The sequence below is a fragment of the Arvicola amphibius genome, chromosome 10 (genome assembly GCF_903992535.2).
Source record: "Arvicola amphibius chromosome 10, mArvAmp1.2, whole genome shotgun sequence".
Taxonomy (NCBI): Eukaryota; Metazoa; Chordata; class Mammalia; order Rodentia; family Cricetidae; genus Arvicola; species Arvicola amphibius.
In genome coordinates, this window is record NC_052056.1 from 93,493,553 (window position 1) to 93,512,448 (window position 18,896).

An 18,896-nucleotide genomic window follows, 5' to 3' on the forward strand; every position below is an offset into this window, starting at 1 on the left:
GTTTAACTTCTCTCAGGAGAGCAGGGCTCTGGACCTGGCTGAACAGGTGTTTAAGGCAGGTAATTTTGTTCCCATTAATTGTCTTAAGTAATAGCAGAGCAGACTGGAAGGTTATCTTGTGTACTTGAGGGGACACTCTGTCCTGTGTGTACTCAATCACAAGCTGACACTGCCTGACAGCAATGCCAAGTTCTGCTTTTTTCAGGTTTCGGCATCTTCAAATTTTGAATTCTGGTAGTTAGTGAACTGGAAAAGCACAACACAGCTCAAAACCTAAACACTGGGAGTTTGCCTTCTGTAGTACTGAGGCTGGAGGCTTTCAAGTTCTTGGGAAATCCTAGATTAAGAAAGACCTGAGCTTTTCAGTGATAGAGCACCGTGCCTACACTTGCCTAGCATATGTGAGGCCCTGAGTCAACCTCAGCACCACACATACAGCCTGCAGCCAGGCATAATGGTGTACCCCTGTAATTCTAGTACTCCTTTGTTTGTTTTGTTTTCTTGTTTTTGTTTTTGGAGACAAGGTTTCACACTATGTAACTGGCTGTCCTGGAACTCACTCTATAAACCAAGTTGGCCTTGATCTCACAGAGATCTGCCTGCTTCTGCCTCCTGCATGCTAGGACTAAAGATGTGTGTCCATGCCTAGTTTACCACTGCCCAAATTAATCCTACTACTCTTGAGGCTGAAACAGGAGAATTGTGAGTTCCAGTTCAACCTGGGTTACACAAGGAAATCCTATCTCAAAAAACAAAGAGGAAGACTGGATATCTGGCTCAATCTGTAAAAGCACATATTGCTCGTGCAGAGGACCAGAGTTCAGGTCCTTGCCCTACACCAGAAGGCTCACAACTGCCTATAACTCCAACTCTAGAGGATGTGACATCCTCTTCTGATTTCACAGGCATCTGCGTTCATGTGAATACACCAATAGATACACGAACATAAACATATAATTCAAACATAAAACACATCTACAACAGGCTGGGAATGTGGCTCGGTTGTAGAGTGCTCACCTAGTTTGTATACACTAGCACACAAAAGGTCCAGGGTCCCATCCCCAGTACTAATCAGAATGTGGTGGCACAATCCTGTAATTTTAGCAGTTAGTAGAGGCAGGATGATTAGGAGGAGTCCAAGGTCATTCTCAGCTATATAGTGAGTTTCAGACCAGTCTGGCCTATATGAAATTATCTCTAAAACACAGTAAAAAGAAGCTCAGTTCTTCTAAGTCCAGCTAAACTGTCACACTAATGACCTCATCCATTGTTTCAGTTCTAAGGAACTTTAAAGAGAGTTTAATTTTACAAACCATGAAAAAAAAGTTTTTTTTAATGGGAAGTTTCAGGACATGTCAAATATGAATGTAACCTCCAAGTCTTCCTCCCTCAGTGACCCACTCTGTGGGAAGGCCCCAACAGTGTTATTTTGTGCTATACTGTCCTCAGTGAAGATAGCCACTGGTCACCAAGACTAGCTGAGGAGGACATCTTCCCCAATGGACAAAACCCTGAATCCTCTCATGCATGCTCAGCCCTGTACCTTCAGTTTCCTCCCACTGAGGAACCGCCCCCACAGGAAGCAAACATCCGGTGACACATCTCTTTCTCTCTGTCCACGTAGTCCCTGTAGTGGCTGTGGAAAGAAAGGCAAGCTTTGTAGGTTTGCAGGAGGTGACATCTGGTGGCTGGAATTCTCTGGTAACAGAGACACTTAAAACTCTGCATTGGAGGCCAGGTGGTAGTGGCACATGCCTTTAATCCCAAAGCTACAAAGAAACCCTGTCTCAAAAAAAAAAAAAAAAGTCCAACTTTGGACAGCAGCCAATGGGGATGACACTGTGGAGAGGCAGGGGGACAGGCAAGGCTAAGCTCACTAAGGATGGTCCTGGATACAAGGCCTTCATTTGGAAAGACAACAGCTGGGAAGGCAGAAGTCACTGTCAGTGGGCTCAAGCCAAGTCTTGCCAAATTACTCCTTGCACTAAGTGACTTCTGACTCATTTTGAGATGTTCTTGCTAAGGAAAGGTTGGGTTCCCCCCATAATTCAGTATCTAACCTGAGAGGAGTCTTTTCCATACCAGACAGGAGCTCCTGGGAAACCCAAAGAGACCAGCAGCATAGTGGCTGCATCCAGATAAAAATGATACACATGGAGCTGGAGAGATAGCTCAGAGGTTATGAGCACTGGCTGCTCTTCCAGAGGTCCTGAGTTCAATTCCCAGCAACCACATGGTGGCTCATAACCATCTATAATGAGATCTGGTGCCCTCTTCTGACCTGCAGGGATACATGCAGGAAGAACACTATATACATAATAAATATATCTTAAGAAGAAGAAGAAGGAAAAAAAGAAATGATGCACACACCTTAAAAACTTCAGCAATGGTGATCAAATGTTTAAGGTTAAGAAGAGACCCTCACCAAGGCAGAAAATAACATGTTAAAAATGGTGGCTGTCTGCTGGGCAAGGTGGCACATGCCTTTAACTGCAGCACACAGGAGGCCAGTCACACAGACTGGCCTTGAACTCACAGAGATCCACCTGCCTCTGTCCCCCAAGTGCTGGGATTAAAGGCATGCGCCACCACCACCTGGCCTTAAGTATAACTTTTTAAAATATTGTTTCTTTGTGTGGAAAAGTTTGTAAAGCTTTAGCTGTCCTGGAACTCACTCTGTAGACAGGGTAGTCTTAAACTCAGAGACCCACCTGTCTGGTTCCTGAGTGCTGATTTCAAGACTTTATCATTAGAGATCTTTTTGTACATTTATTTAGTGTGTACATGTACAAACCATGTATTGTGGTCAGAGGATAACCTGTAGTCAATTCTTTCCTTCCACTATGTAGGTCCTAGGAACAGAATGCCAGGAACTCTTAACGGCTGAGTGTCCTCACCGGCCCTTTGGTTTTTGAGAGAGTGACTTATTTTATATCCTAGAAGGTCTGCATTTGTGATCTTCTTGCCTCAGGATCTCAAGTTCTAGGACTACTAGAGAGGACCACCATACTTGGTTTGTACAATACCCTTTTAAGGTCACATGGGGGACTACAGAAATAATTCTGTTGGTAAAGTGCTCAGCACCATGTAAAAAACCAGACCCAGAGCCGGGCGGTGGTGGCGCACGCCTTTAATCCCAGCACTTGGGAGGCAGAGGCAGGCGGATCTCTGTGAGTTCGAGACCAGCCTGGTCTACAAGAGCTAGCTCCAGGACAGGCTCTAAAGCTGCAGAGAAACCCTGTCTCGAAAAACCAAAAAAAAAAAAAAAAAAAAAAAAACCAGACCCAGTGAGTAGAGCATGTCGGGTAATTCCAGCATCGATTGTCAGTGGGGGTGGGGGTGGGGGCAGGGTCAGACAGGAGGATCTTTGAGACTAGCCACCAGCCCAGTCTAACTGCTGGACCCCGAGCACAACACTCAAGGTTGCTTTCTGGCCTACACATATAAATATACACAAAGGAGTTGCAAAGACTCACTTCTCTAGGAAGGGCTTATCTGCAGGGTGGTACAACAGGAAGGAGGGCAATGCTCAGAAGTGAAGCTTCTTCCCCACCAAGGAACAGCCAATACAGATCAATGAGCATGCAGGTGGGGCGGCTGCCTCTGAGCCAGTTTGGGACAACATTCTTAGCCTGTCCTCTATCCAGATGGTTGAACTAGAATTCTTATAGCTACTTCTCACTGTACCTCTGGTCACACTCCTGCCCCTGGCTCTCACCTGGACAGCTTCTTCAGCTCATTATTGATGTCATGGTTGCAGGGCTGCTCCTTCTGAGCTCGCACTAGAAAATCCCGGGCCTGCTCGTACTCAGTTAGGAGGAGGCAAGCCTGTGAGGAAGGAACAGGGCATTAGATTAAGAGATTAGCATTTGTGGTAGTAGCCCAAGTGAGACCTACTGCTCTGTGTAGGAGTGCGTAAATACACATGTGGATGGAGACCACAGGTCAACCTGACTTCCTTCTAGGGAGCAGCACACGTTATTTTCAAGATAAGGTCTTCCTCTGGGATCCAGGACTCCCAATTCATCTAGGCTGACTAGCCAGAAAACTCTAGGGATCTACCTGTCTCTGCCTCCCCAGAGAGGGGATCTAGCCCCCTGGGCTCTGGAGAATGAACTCAGGCTCCCAGGCTTGCATGCCTGGCAAGTCCTTTACTGACTGAGTTATCACCCCAGCCCCTCTCCCCGCTTCCTTCTCTCGGGCACTTACCCTCAACTCACCTGTCCACACCTGAAGAGAGCCTTGGCGTTCCTTTGGTCAATGAGCAGAGCCTGCTCCCCATAGCGCAGGGCCATGGCAGGTCGGTCTAGCTTCAGATACACAAAGGACAGGTTAAGGAGGACTAGAAGCTCAGCAGGCTCCACTAGGTGCTGCTCCTCACAGATTGCCAGGCGTCGGTGAAGCAGCAGCAAGGCCTGAGGAGAGGAGGGAAGGCAAAGGGTAAGGAGGGACTGTCCTATGTCCTTACAAATCACACAGAACTATGACCTAAGGAAGAAATTCATCTAGCTGTCAGGAAACAAGGTTGTTAAAGTCAGGAGGCTTCTTTTTATATGTGTGGGATAGGATGTGTGCATGTGAACACAGTGCCTGTGGAGGCCAGAAGAGGGTGTTAGATCTTCCTGGAGCTGGAGTTACATGTAATCCTGTGCTTCCTAATGTGGATGCTGGGAACTGAACTCAGGTTCTCTGTAAGAGCAATACATGCTCCTGACCACTGAACCAGCTCTCTAGTCCAGTTTGAAGGTTTCTAACAAAAGGCATGCAAACCTGATTGAGGCAGATAACATGTGTCCTCTATTCTTTTGCCTCAAAAGTAATAAGGACAGTATATTCAACATGAGCCAAGGACTAGATGGATTCCCGGCACCCACATCAGGTGGCTCACAACTGTGTGTAACCCCAGCTCCGTTAGCCACAGAACTTTCACATGCACACACCCCCACACAGAAACATAAACACAGTTAAAAAACAGACATATGGATTTGAGAAAGTATCTCTCTATATAGCACTGGCTGTCTTGGAACTCACTCTGTAGACCAGGCTGCCCTTAAACTCACAAGAGATCCGCCTGATTCTGCCTTCTGTCTACTGAGTTAAAGGTGTGCACCACCACACCTGGCTTCTTTTTTATATAGTTTTTTATTTTATGTATGGATATTTTGCCCGTATGTATGTGCATTACATGTGTGCCTGGTACCCGGAGATCAGGAGAAGGCATCATATTCCCTGGAGTTTTATTTATGAGTTACAGATGGTAGTGAGTCACTATATAGGTGTCATGACTTGGGTCCTCTGTAAGAGCAGAAGTGCTCTAATTTGCCGAACCATCCCTTCAGCACCCCATCCCTGCTTTTTGAGACAAACTTTTTTTTTTTTTTGGTTTTTTTTGAGACAGGGTTTCTCTGTGGCTTTGGAGCCTGTCCTGGAACTAGCTCTTGTAGACCAGGCTGGCCTCGAACTCACAGAGATCCGCCTGTCTCTCTCTGCCTCTCGAGTGCTGGGATTAAAGGCATGCACCACCACCGCCCGGCTTGAGACAGTTTTTTTTTTTTTTTTTTTTTAATATAGCCCTGGTGTCCTGGAACTCAACATGTAGACCAGGCTTGCCTTGATCTCACAGAAATCTGCCTGCTTCTGTCTTCTAAATACTGGGGCTAAGGTATGTACCACCATGCTAGCCCCCCCTTTTTTTGATTTTTGAGATAAAGGTTTCATGTAGTCCACGCTGGCTCTCAAACGCACTACATTACAAAGGATGACCTTCAATTTCTTGTTTTTAATTATGTGTATGCATGTGTATCTCTGTGTTGTCTGTGGGTATATGCACATGGATGCAGGTGGTAGTGAAGACAGATAACGAACATATCCTTTGGAGCTGCCAAATGGGAATGCTGGGAACATAATTCAAGTTTTCTGCACTCTTAACTGCTAAGCCATGTCTCCAGACCTAGCTTCAACTTCTCATCCTCCTGTCTCCAACCAGGGATTATACCTGGTTTATGCAGTTCTGAAGATGAAACCCAGGGTTTCATGAATGTCAATTCACCAACTGAGCTGAATCCCCAGCCCAAGAGGTCTGTTTTCTGGAGAAATGGAACAACAAAGACTACTGACTCTGGAATGGGCAAATAGAGTATTACTAATGAGTGTGTAGACTAGTACTGTTTCCACAGCAGAGAGCCAGGCCTCTGTCCCACTTCTGATTGTCCCACAGCTCGCTAGATAGCTTGAAACCTAAACAGCCAGCCACAGAGTGACACCAGTCTCTATGGTAAGAGAGACAGAAAATCCTGTAAATGGCAAACATGATGGAAAAGATCAGGGCTGGAGAGATGGCTCAGAGGTTAAGAGCACTGCCTGCTCTTCCAAAGGTCCTGAGTTCAATTCCCAGCAACCACATGGTGGCTCACAGCCATCTGTAATGGGGACTGGTGCCCTCTTCTGGCCTGCATGCATACACACAGACAGAATATTGTATACATAATAAATATTAAAAAAAGAAAAAAATTAGCTACAACTGGTGGTGGTGGAGGTGCTGGGATGAGGATTTTTTTTTAAAAATAAACTTTTTTGGAACAGTAATAGGGATTTTTTTATACTTATATGTATGCATGTTTATATGCACAAGTGCACATATACCTATGGGCGTGTGTACATGCAAGACAGGAAGATGACCAGGTACATGCCTCAGGAGTCATTCACTTTGTTTTTTCAGACAGTCTCTCACTGGCCTGAAACTTGCCTAGTGGATCAGACTACTTGGCCAGGTAGTCCCAGGAATCTGCTGCTTCTGTCTTCCCCATTCTGGGATTACAAGTAGGCACTACCAAACCTGGCTTTTTTCTTTATTTTTAAGTATGGGTTCTCAGGACAAAGATTGTAATGCTTGCTTTCAGCACTTTACTGAGCTATTTTCCCACCTCCCTAGGAAGATACTTCTTGAAATACCAAATTAAAATACATAAACACATGGGTAAGAAAAAAGTTCACAGCTTAATGAACTTTCATAATTCAAATATACCCAGGAAAACATCATGATCAACACATAGGCCAGACATGGTATGCACACCTTTCATCCCAGCACTCGGAAGGCAGAGGCAGGTGTATTTCTGTGAATTCAAGGACAACCTAGTCTACAAAACAAGTTCTGTCCAGCCAAGAGTACACAGTGAGACTCTTTCTCAAACAGGCATACAAACAAAAAGAATCAACGTACAGAGCCAAGTTTGTATCTTATACCTATAACTCCAGCACTTGGGAGGCTGAGGTAGGATTACCATAAAATTGAGGTCAGTCTGGGGTAGACAGTGACCTTGTCTTGGAAAACAAAAGGAAAAAAGATCAACATAGAGAACATCACCTCACATCACCCAGTCCCTACTACCCCTCAGTCATTTCCTTCTAGCACAAGAATTTTCTCTGTGTATAATGTGTATGGTGTATGTACATGTGTGGGTACGTTGGTGTGGCCATTAGGAGGCCACAGGATAATGTCAAGTGTCCTGCTATATCACTCTACCTCAATGGTTCTCAACTTGTGGCTTGAGACCCCTTTGGGGGGGTCGAAGGACCCTTTGACAGCAGTCTCCAAAGACCATTGGAAAGCACAGATATTTACATTATGATTCATAACAGTACAAAATTGCAGTTATAAAGTACCAACAAAAATAATTTTATGGCCGGGCGGTGGTGGCGCACGCCTTTAATCCCAGCACTCGGGAGGCAGAGGCAGGCGGATCTCTGTGAGTTCGAGACCAGCCTGGTCTACAAGAGCTAGTTCCAGGACAGACTCCAAAGCCACAGAGAAACCCTGTCTCGAAAAACCAAAAAAAAAAAAAAAAAAAAAAAAACCAAAAAAAAAATAATTTTATGGTTGGAGGGTCACCACAACATAAAGAACTGTATTAAGGGTCATAGCATTAGGCATACTGAGAACCACTACTCTTCCTTATTCCTTTAGACAAGATCTCTCACTGAACTTGGAGCTAGGTTTCAAGTCTCAGTAATCTTCTTGTCTCTGCCTCCCACAATACTGGGGTTGCAGCACACATGAGGCCATAGTTGGCTTTAAAAAATCCTTTATGTGTAAGTATGCGTACCTATGTAAACTTACGTATATCATGTGGGTGAAGAAACCCACAGAGGTCAGAAGGGGGCATGAGATTCCCTGAACTAGAGTTACAGGCAGCTGTGAGCCATATGGATGCTGGGAACCACACTTTGGTCTTCTGTAAGAGCAGTAAATACTCTTCTCTGTTACACCATCTTTCCAGCACCCATGCTGGGCATTTTATATAGCTGCTGGGATCTCAACACAGATCTTCATGCTTATAAAGCAAACACTCTTACTCACTGAACTATCTCCCAAGCCCCTTTTTTAGTTGGTTGAGACAGGGTTTAGCTAAGAAGCCAGGCTGGCCTGGAATTTATAATCCTCTTGCCTTAGCTTCCTGGGTGCTGGGATTACAGGAATGAACAACCAGGCCCATCTTAATGTGATTTTTTTTAACTGAGACAGAGTTTCTCTGTGTAGCCCTGGCTGTCCTGGAACTCACTTTGTAGACCAGGCTGGCCTCAAACTCAGAGATCTGCCTGCCTCTGCCTCCTGAGTGCTGGGATTAAAGGCATGTACCAACACTTCCTGGCTTACTGTGATTTTATTAGCAGATGCCCATGAAGAATAGCAGAGATGAAGCTTATGCTCTTAAGTTTTCTGGAGTTGGAGCGATGGCTCAGAGGTTAGGAACACTGGCTGCTCTTCCAGAAGATTAGGTTCTATTCCCAGCACCACATGATGGCTCAAGCTGTCTGCAACTCCAGTTCCTAAAATCAATTCTTAGGAATCAGATGTCCTCTTCTGGCCCTGTAGTCACAAGGCATGCATGTAGTGGACAGACATACATGCAGATTGCACACCCATCCACATAAAAGTTTTAAAGATGAAAGTTTTCCAGATCATACACTTCCAGAGCATTCTTACCCGCTTGTATCTCACTTTGGCATCACAGAAGCGGTTCTGGCGGAAAAGATAGTTGCCAAACTCCCTCTCAGTTGCTGCTACCTTGAGGACCTTCTGAAGTGGAAACTGTTCTTGCTGCTCCTGAAGACCAAAGACAAGAGCAGTGACATGGAGCAAGAAGCCTCAGTGGCACAATGGCAGTCATGTTACATTCATCAAAATTTCCCTCTAGGACCATAAACTCTGTTTAGTTCCCTGTGTGTGCAGAGGCCACACATGTGGATGCTGGAACAGGCCCACCTACAGAGCAGTGCAGGTGTCAGTGGCTGCTGTGATCCTCCTCAGATTTCCCCAGAAGCAGAAGCATCCATAAAACCCATAAAACCTGAGGGAGTCTGCCAAGCTCAGAAAAATTTGGCACTTTCTGGTTGGTTCAGGTCCCTAGGTTTCTATATGCTCATGCTGCTATCCTGGCTTCCTATCAGAACCTCCTGCAAAATCCTATCCAGAGTCCCAAATTAGAACCCAGGTAAGTACAGGACCATTTTCTCTGTGGAAAGATGTGGGCATGGTGAGACACTCAACTGCAGTACTGACAGTTTTAATTTAGTGTAGAAGATCCAATCATATGGAGAAGCAAAATCTGGAATGAATGCACAGCTACCACCACACATGCAGTTGGTAGATGACAACATCACAGAGACACGCATGTGATTGTTGATGGGATTATACACTGTGCTTCTATGGGCTGGGAGAGTGAAGGACTGCATAGGAACCAAGACTTGGGTTGTAAGAATTGTGACTCTATACCCAGTATCCTGAGATTGTCTTAGCTTGCACCTCATGTCGTAATTATCTAGTAAAAGCCTCTTTCAGTTATCAAGGAGGCACCAATTCTCTAGCTTGTTTTATTGGTCCTGGCGATGAAACTTAGGGTTTGTTAATGATGTCACTCTAGGCAAGAACTCTATCACTGAATTATATCTCCAAGCCTCAATCACCTTCATTATAAGCTACCAGGGCCTAACTTCCTGAAAAGCAGTTACCACCTTGTAGTGAGAATTAAGCAAAGGGTCACTAAAACAGTAAACAGCTAATACAGAACCAATCTATACCTTCCAGTGTATGTTTTACCTTGGACAGACTTGAGAAGATACCACTGTGTGGGAGGCTTGGGTGGAACCTAGGACAGGCAATCTGACAGAAACACCCAAACACAATCCAATCCCTCCCCCTTTAGAAAGTACTGGAAAATCTGAGGTATTGAACTTACAGCTGAGAGTGCACAAAACTTGTCGGACTCAGCAGAATCAAGGAAGTCAATCAGCTCAATCTCAAACAGGACAGTGGCATTTGGAGGGATGAGGGGCGGGCACCCCAGGGTGCCATAAGCATAGGTTGGCTTGAACAGGAACCTGGCCAGTTCCCCTCTGCGCATGCTTAGAAGGCCCAGCTCCATGCCCCAGAGTGTAATATCTGGAAGAAAGGACAGAGAACTAAAATAACACTCACCCCGCATCCCATTCAAAGTCACCCGTCTCTCCCTACTCCAAGTGTACGTGCCAATCCAAGTCTTTTGCACAGGTGCCCCAACTCAATGCCCAGTCTTGTTTCTGCTGTCCTGCTTCCTCCAAACGCCATCTTTCACAGGCTCCATTTCTACCACAGTCTGTTCTTCCTTCGAAGCTCTCTTCCCTCAATGTCTGTGGTCTGCTCTAACTGAAATTCTTCAAGATTTTTTTCCTTTATGTTTATGTATGTTTTGCCTACATGTACCACATTCATGTAATGCCCTCAGAGACCTGAAGAGGGCATCAGATCTCCAAGAACTGGAGTTACAGATGGTTGTAAGCCATCATGTGGGTGCTGTAAATTGAACCTAGTCTGCTGGAAAAGCAGTCAGTACTCTTAACCTTAGTGGCATCTATCTCTCCACTCCCCTTGTTGAGATCTTATTCAAACCTCAGGACCCTCATCTCAAGCCTTTTCCCTGTAATGCATGTGGCCTTGCCAGAAGGAAAGTAATTATAATTTCATTAAGCAGACCCAGAACATTCCCCAAAGCTCCATGTTTCATTCAATTCTATGAAGTTAGTTTCTGGATTAAAGACCAACTTCCCCCACCCTAGTAACATGCACAAGGACAGGGTTCTCATCATCTGGGCATGGCCTGAGATCTGTGTATGTTGTTGTGTATTACACATGCATGTGGATGCTAGAGGACAATCTCAGCTGTCACTCCTCAGGTGGCATCCACCTTGCCAGGATCTCTCATTGTCCTGGAGTCTGGTAAGTAGGCTAGGCTGATTGGCCAGAGACCCCCAAGGATCCATCTCTTTCTGCCTCCCCTACACTGAGCTTATAAGCATACACTATCACATTTGGTCTTTTTGTTTTGTTTTTTTAAATGTGGGTTCTGTGGGATGGAAAGCAGGTCCTCATGCTTGTATGGCAAGCACTTCACTGACTGAGCCATCCTCCCAGATCCTACAATTTCACCACACATGCTGGGGAGTTAAGTATTCACTACATTTATTTGATAAATGCACAAGGAAAAGTGCCCAGTGGATCCAGGTGCATGTTTATCATTTCCTCACTCAGCGCTGGGGCAGGAGGCTTTTGAATTCAAGGTCAGTGTGGGCTATACAGTGAGATTCTGTCTTAAAAAGTGCCCTGTAGCTGGAGAGATGCCTAAGCAGTTAGAGCACTTACTTATTGGGTTTGGTTCCAAGTAACTACATGGTCACAACTACCTAACTCCAGTTCCAGTCCTAGCAGACTTGGCACCCTCTTCTGGCCTCTGCAGGCACTGGGCACATACACACATGTGAACAACATATGCATAAAATTAAAAAATCAAGAACAGAAAAAAATTCCCAATGAGTAACTTAGATGCCAAGATAAATAACTTTGCCAGGAAGGCTATCATTCAAAAATAAAGTCCCAAGAAGTGACATATAACCTGGGTGCCTCCCTGAAAACTAACATCAGCTACCAACTGTAAGAACCTGTTCTCAAAGGAGTCAAGACCACGATGGGGAAACCCACAGAATCAACTGATCTGAGCTAGTGGGAGCTCACTGACTCTGGATTGACAACTAGGGAACCTGCATAGGACTGAATTAGGCTCTCTGAATGCAGGTGACAATGTGGTGTGGCTTGGGCAGTATGAAGAGCCACTGGCAGTGGGACTAGGATCTAACCATAATGTGTGAACTGACTGTGGAGCCCATTCTCTATATAGAGAGATACCTAACTCAGCCTAGGCATGGTGGATGGGGGGGAAGAGCCTTGGTCCTGCCTTAATGAGGTGATGGGACAAACTTAATTGACTTCTCAGGGGAGACCTCACCCTCTGAGGAGTGGGTGGGTAGGGTGGGATACTGTGACGATCCTAAAACATGTCATGTCTTCGCTTGCCTAGAGGTCCCAAACGACCTTACCTTCCCCGAGTTTCATCAGTCGAGGTGCTTTCCTGAAGTAGTTAGAATCGAAAGGCTTGTCCATGTGCTCCAGGTACCCAGAATATTTCACTAGGGCAGAGGGAAAAAAGCAAGAGTGTGAGGAAAACATTACAAAGACACCCCCAGAACTACATCAATACCACAGGGAAACACAGCAATTAGCAGGGCATGGTGGTGTATGTCTATAACCCCAGCACTTGGGAAGCAGAGATAGGAGCAGCCTCAGCTGCACAGCAAATTCTATGCTAGCACCAGACACAGGATTCCCTGTCTAGGAAAAAGAAGAATTAAATGAGTTTCAACTGTCTGGCGCCCAGATCCACAGGAAAGCTCTTGTGGTGTTCTGAATCTCTCTCAGTCCTGAGGTTCAAGAGCTCTCCTGATGAGCCTCAGCTCACTGTTCACAGTGGCATAAAGGAAAGGGCAGATCAGGAACCTGCTTTACTTCTTAAAACCCTGAGGAAGGCAAGGGTAGCAGCCATTTGTCGTCCCAGATCTGCAGAAACTAAGGCAGGCAGAGTGCCAGTTTAAGGCTAGCCTGGAATATAGATCCTGTATTTGAAGAAAAAAGAAAAGAAAGAAAAAGGCTGGGCTTGGTGGCACATGCCTTTAACCCCAGTGATGAGGCAGAGACAGGTGGATTTCTGAGTTTAAACTTAGCCTGGTCTACATATGTCCTGGTCTACATATGGAGCTACAGGCCAGCCAGGGCCACACAGTAAGACCCTGTCTCAAAAACTAACAAAAAAACAAAACAAAGGCCAGGTGGTAGTGACACAAGCCTAATAATCCAAGCACTCGGGAGGCAGAGGCAGGTGGATCTCTGTGAGTTGAAGGCCAGCCTGGTATAGAGAGTGAGTTCTAGTATAGGTTCCAAAGCTACTTAGAGAAACCCTGTCTCCACAAACCAAAAACAAACAAACAAATAAAACAAAGGCTGGAGGTGTAACTCAGTAGGTAGAATGTTTGACTAGCATGTATAAGGCCCAGAGTTCCATCCCCAACACCATATAGACCAGGCATGGTGGCATAAATGAGCAATCTCAACAACTGGGGGTAGAAGCAGGAGGATTAGAAGTTCTAGTCATCTTTGGCTACATAGGATTTGAGGCCAGCCTCAAATCCAGGATTTTGAGACTGTTTCTCAAAAAGCAAACCTTCTCCATTCAAAAGAAACATAGCTAGTCCTTTAAAATGCTGTATTTTGGAAAGATGCAACCACATACCTGAAGACACCTAGGTTCTGGGTTCAATCCCCAGCGCCTTGAAACAAAGTGTCATGGAGTCCACTTGGAGCCAACACAACTTACATGCCAAGTCAATGCAGAAAACAGAAATGTAATCAAGCCACTACTGAGCAGTCAGGGCCGCAGAACAGACTGCAGCTGACCCGTGGCCCCGAACCAGAATGTTAAGAGCTTTTAAGCCTGAAGAGCACAAACATCTGTGCCAAATACAGCTGCGTTTGTCCACCAATCAGGATCCAGGGATAGGGGTCTGTCCTAGGAACATTTGTTCTGTGGCACACTGACCATATTCTCATTGGCAGGTTTACTCAAGTGCAGCGGGGTGGCCTGCCCACCACTCATGTCTCATCTTGCCAACCAGGACATCAGTTACCCAACCAGGTCTGGAGATCTTGGCAACTTAAATTTTATTTAACCCTTACTCAAAACGGAAGTTCGAGACACAATGGCTTCAGTTTGGTTCTTTGTTACAAAAGAATGCTCTAAACCAACCAGGACGATTGGTGTACATGGTTGTGATGCTAAAACCTGGGATGTAGGGGAAGGATCATCCTGATACACAGGAGGTTGGAATTCGGTCTGTGCTATTTTTGTGCCCGTGTTTCAGGAACAAAACAAAATGACATAGATAAACAGCAGGGCTGGGGATGAAACTCAGCTGGCGGAGGTTTGCCTAGCATGTGCAAAGCCCTGGGCTCGGTCCCCAGCATCACATAAAATGAAGTCCCACCCACCCTTAATTTCAACAGAGACAAGTGTCAGTGAAAGACCCTCAGGACCCCCTCTCAGAACCCGCAGCTGGCCTGCTCTCATGAGAATATCCCGTTTGCTTAGGAGAACAGGATATCTGTAGTCGGCACCTGTGCCAAACTTAGAATGTCAGCAGTTCACAAAAGGGACAGTCGCTCCCCCCCCCCATGCTGGACTGCTTATCCTCCTGTGTCCTTGTGAATAATCTTCAAACATAACTCCATTCTGGGAATTGAGGCAAAGACAACCCACAGATGTTTCCCTTATCACGCAGCTATTCTCCTGCCCTGGAATAGACCAATCACTGCTAGTAACCCTTTAAATAAGTCAATCCAATAAGTTGGAAAACCACCTACAGGTTACCCCCCCACCCTTGTGTCTGTGACTTTTTGCTTTAAAAGATGGACTGTAACAGCTATCGGGTGTCCTTCATATCCCGAACCTGAAGGGCCCTGTCATGACAGAATAAAAATCCTCTTGCTTTTGCATCAATTGTGGTTATGTGAGTGGTGTCTGGAGCAACTCCTCCCTGATGTTTGGACTCATTCCTGATGTTGATGTTTGGACTAGAAATCCAAACATCAACATCAGGAATGCTGGGCGGTGGTGGCGCACGCCTTTAATCCCAGCACTCGGGAGGCAAAGGCTGGCGGATCTCTGTGAGTTCGAGGCCAGCCTGGTCTACAAGAGCTAGTTCCAGGACAGGTTCCAAAGCTACAGAGAGACCCTGTCTCGAAAAACAAACAAAAAAAGGTGTGAGGCGTTCAAGGTCATCCTCTGCCTACACAAGACCGTTAGGAGGCCAGTCGGGGTTGCATAAACCGTAGTTTCTCAAGGACGAAAAGCGGCCTAGTGGCCTCCGTACCCAGCACGGAAGCATCGGGCGTCACGGGATCGCCAGCGCCCTCGCGGATGATGTCCTTCAGCACACCTCGGTCCCCAGAAATGTCCAGCATCCGCTGGCTCAGCCGCTCGTAGGGAGACTGGAAGAGAGAATGCCACAGGCCTCAGGCGCGGGAGCCATGGCTCGCCTCCCCAGCCGGTGTCCGGTTCCCGCCCTCACCTGGCCCGGGGCCTCGCCCCCTTCCGGGGCTCCTGGGCCGCGGGTGCTGCCACCCATGGCCGCGCTCCGACTGCTCCCCGGCTCGTGCCCCCAGGTCCCCGACCCCTGCTCCGTACCCGGCAGTCGTCGCGCGACGGCGGGATTCCGTTCCTGAGGCGCGAGAAGACGCTCATCTTGCCGCTCAACCGTCACCAGACGCCTCACCGGAAACAAGCCCGGAAGTGAGGCGCGGGCGCGGGCGCGTGCCGAGCACGAGAAACACACGTGATTGACGCCGCGGGCTTGCGCAGAGGCGTCTCCCAGCATGCACCACGCACGGAGCGGCGGGCGCAAGGCCTGATGGGGGCTCGAAGGCTAGGCTCAGAGGCTTTCTTTAGGTCTCTGTCTTGCCGGTTGGTGTTCTGTCACAGGTGGAACAGATCACCACATTAGCGACTTACAGCGACACCTGCCTTTTAGCCTCAGGGGCGAATAGTTAGCTGTCAATAACTTATTTTTGTGTGATACTGAGGATTGAATGTGGTCAGTAATAACAAGTGTCCCAATGCTGGACAGCATCCACATAGATGCAGGTCTCTGAACAACGCATCCAGCCCTTCACTGAGGAGTCTAGGCAGGCTCTCTGCTGCTGAGCTATGTCCTCGACCCGAAACGTCACCTTTTCTTTAAAAACGTATTTATTCATTTGGTTTTTTGAGACAGGGTTTCTCTGTGTAACAGCTCTGGCTGTCCTGGAACTCACTCTGTAGACCAGGCTGGCCCTGCCTCTGCCTCCCGCGTGCTAGGATTCAAGGTGTGTGTGCCACCACAATTGGCTCCAAGATTTCAGACTTTGAAAGTTCGTAATTTAGTGACATTTATGGAAAGGAGCCTTATGTCAAAGAGTACAACGCCTCAAATTCTCAAACAGTGGACTGAGTTAGGGGTGTAATTTGGTGATAGAGAGCTTTTGCAGCATGCTCGCGACCCTGGTTCTAGGTCCCAACAAGACAAGAAACAAATGAGGCCAGGCAAGATGGCCAAGTGGACAAGGTGCTTGCCACCAACCCTGACATCCAGGACCCGCAGGCGGTAGGAGAGAACAGACTATTGCGGGTTGTCCTCTGCCCTCCCTGTGTATAAGGGGGCCTGTGCCTGCAAGCACACACAGTAGATGTTAAATAAATAAAGGCAGCTAGCGTCCCATTCCCACACTCACTGGGCCCAGGATTTTGTCCCCTTCCAGGATAGTCACAGTCTTGATTGGGAGCCTGGACTGGCAGGGGACAAGGGACTGACACTGGAAATGCTCTACAATTTGATCTGTTTTGTTTTGCTTTTGAGACAGTCTCAGGAGACCCAGGATGGCTTTGAACTTGTGTACCTGAGGATGAGTTTGAACCTCTGGCCTACTGTCAGCACTTCCCAAATTCCGGGATTATAGGTATTCACTACCCAGTTCAGTTTACACACTTGAGAGTGAACATACACAGGTAAGATATACATCACTACATCACACTGTGTGGTTAAATCTATTTCTGTTGGGGACTGGGGAGATGGCTCAGAGGTCAAGAGCACTGGCTGCTCTTCCAAGGATCTGAGTTCAGTTCCCAGCAACCACATGGTGGCTCACCACCATCTACAATAAGATATGGTGCCTTCTTCTGGCATGCAGAACACTGTATTAATAAACAAAACTGTTTATATTACACCTCAAATGAAAAAAATCAGAATAAGCAGTGTGTTTTTTCAATGTTTTGCACACACACACACACACACACACACACACACATCTCATCCTAACCTACAAAATGAGAAAATCTAATAAATAAAATACTTTAAAATTCTCTCTCTGTGTGTGTAGGGGGGTAATTTAGAAACATGTCTGTCATAGCACATACCTGCTCTGATTTGGAGTTCTTAAGTACAGAAGGCATGCTTGCTCGCCCCTCCCCTATCCTGGGCAAGGCCACTATCTGCCTGTCTAGGTTATCAGCAAGGACCCAGCAGAGGCTGCCGCCTCAGTCTCGTGGTTTGACCCACTTCCCACCTGATTCTGGATGACCTTGGGGACACAGGTGTTGCTGGGAAAGGGGAGGGGAGGGGAGAAGGGGCAGACACCAGGCAGTGGAAGCTGTGTCCAGCTGGGCGCCCGGGGTCTGTGTGTCAGCTGTTCCATTCTGGGAGGAAGAAAAGGCTTGCGTGAGCAGACAGAGCTGCTGGTTTGAGACCCCCGTGGGAGGCCTAGTGGACCACACGAGATCAGGTAATGCAATAGTGGGTGTGGGGACGGTTGCTATCATGGTCAGTGGAGACTTCATTTCTGTTTCCATAGGGAGCAGGTGGGAGATGAGTACTGAAGCCTCCCCATCCCAGATCTCGGTGGACAGTGTCGTTCTGGGACAAAGGACTTGGCCCTTGGTGCTGGGGATGTAGCTAGTGACTAGGTAGTGACTTGCCAAATATGCTTGAGACCCAGGGTTTTATACCCAGCACTGTATAAACCAGGTGTAGTGGGGCATACCTATGATTCCAGCATTCCCTGTGTTCTATACCCAGCACTGTATAAACCAGGTGTACTGGGGCATACCTATGTTCCCAGCATTCCCTGTGTTCTATACCCAGAACTATATAAACCAGGTGTAGTGGGGCATACCTATGTTCCCAGCATTCCTAGTCCTCATATCCCAGGTGGAGGAGGAGGGTCAGGGGTTCAGTTTCATCCATGGCTACACACAGCATTCAATTCTGTCACCGCTTACATGAACCTTGTCTCTAAAGAAAAAAATTAACAATCTTGCTTTAAGATTGCCTGGGTGGGCCGGGTGGTGATGGCACCTTTAATCCCTGCACTTGGGAGGGATGGGCAGGTGGATTTCTATTAACTCAAGACCAGCCTAGTCTACAGTGAGTTCCAGTATAGTCAGGTCTACACAGAGAGATGCTGTCTCAAAAAGAGAGGGGGGGGGACTCCTTCTTAAAGTAGAATCCTTGAAGCTGGGACTATGGAGTCTCTATGACAATTTAGTGAAACCCTGTCTCAAAATAAAAAGGGGAGGAGCACTAAAAAAGAAGAAGGCAAAGAGAAGGCTGAGTGAGGCTTTACTTTATCAGTAGAGTGCTTGCCTAGTGTGTGCAGGGCCCTGTGTTCAATCCCCAGTGCTGGGTGAGGGTGGGGGGGTCATATCTCTATGTGACTTTTGTGGTGCACCTCGTGTGTACTGGGAAAGCGGCTGTGCTTCTCTGAATTACCCTCCCAGTTGAGTGTATCCAGACTCATAGTGACCATTTTTTTCCATTTAAGCTCCCCCCCGCCTTTTTTTCTGGATGAGGAAACTGAGGCTGAAGGTCATAGTGGGTTGAGGTCGCAATCCAGGGCTGGCATCCTTCTCCATAAGCTTTCAGCATCTCTTGGATTGGGGGCAAAAAAA

The 18,896-nt window shown here is 46.9% G+C and overlaps 1 protein-coding gene across 4 annotated transcripts; it reads right to left on the reverse strand.

Moving 5' to 3' along the window:
• Positions 1-1,545: 1,545 nt before the first annotated feature.
• Positions 1,546-15,659, reverse strand: Fkbp6 (FKBP prolyl isomerase family member 6 (inactive)). Of its 4 annotated transcripts, none has more exons than XM_038346445.1 (8): positions 15,603-15,659; positions 15,289-15,406; positions 12,406-12,495; positions 10,236-10,438; positions 8,984-9,103; positions 4,221-4,415; positions 3,719-3,828; positions 1,546-1,636 (listed from the first exon to the last, which is right to left on the reverse strand). In XM_038346445.1, exons 1-8 carry the CDS (start codon positions 15,657-15,659, stop codon positions 1,546-1,548), a joined length of 984 nt encoding a protein of 327 aa, XP_038202373.1. The 4 variants fall into 4 exon arrangements, with proteins under 4 accessions (XP_038202373.1, XP_038202372.1, XP_038202375.1 ...); XM_038346444.1 differs by lacking the exon at positions 15,603-15,659 and adding an exon at positions 15,487-15,543; XM_038346447.1 differs by lacking the exon at positions 8,984-9,103.
• Positions 15,660-18,896: the final 3,237 nt, after the last annotated feature.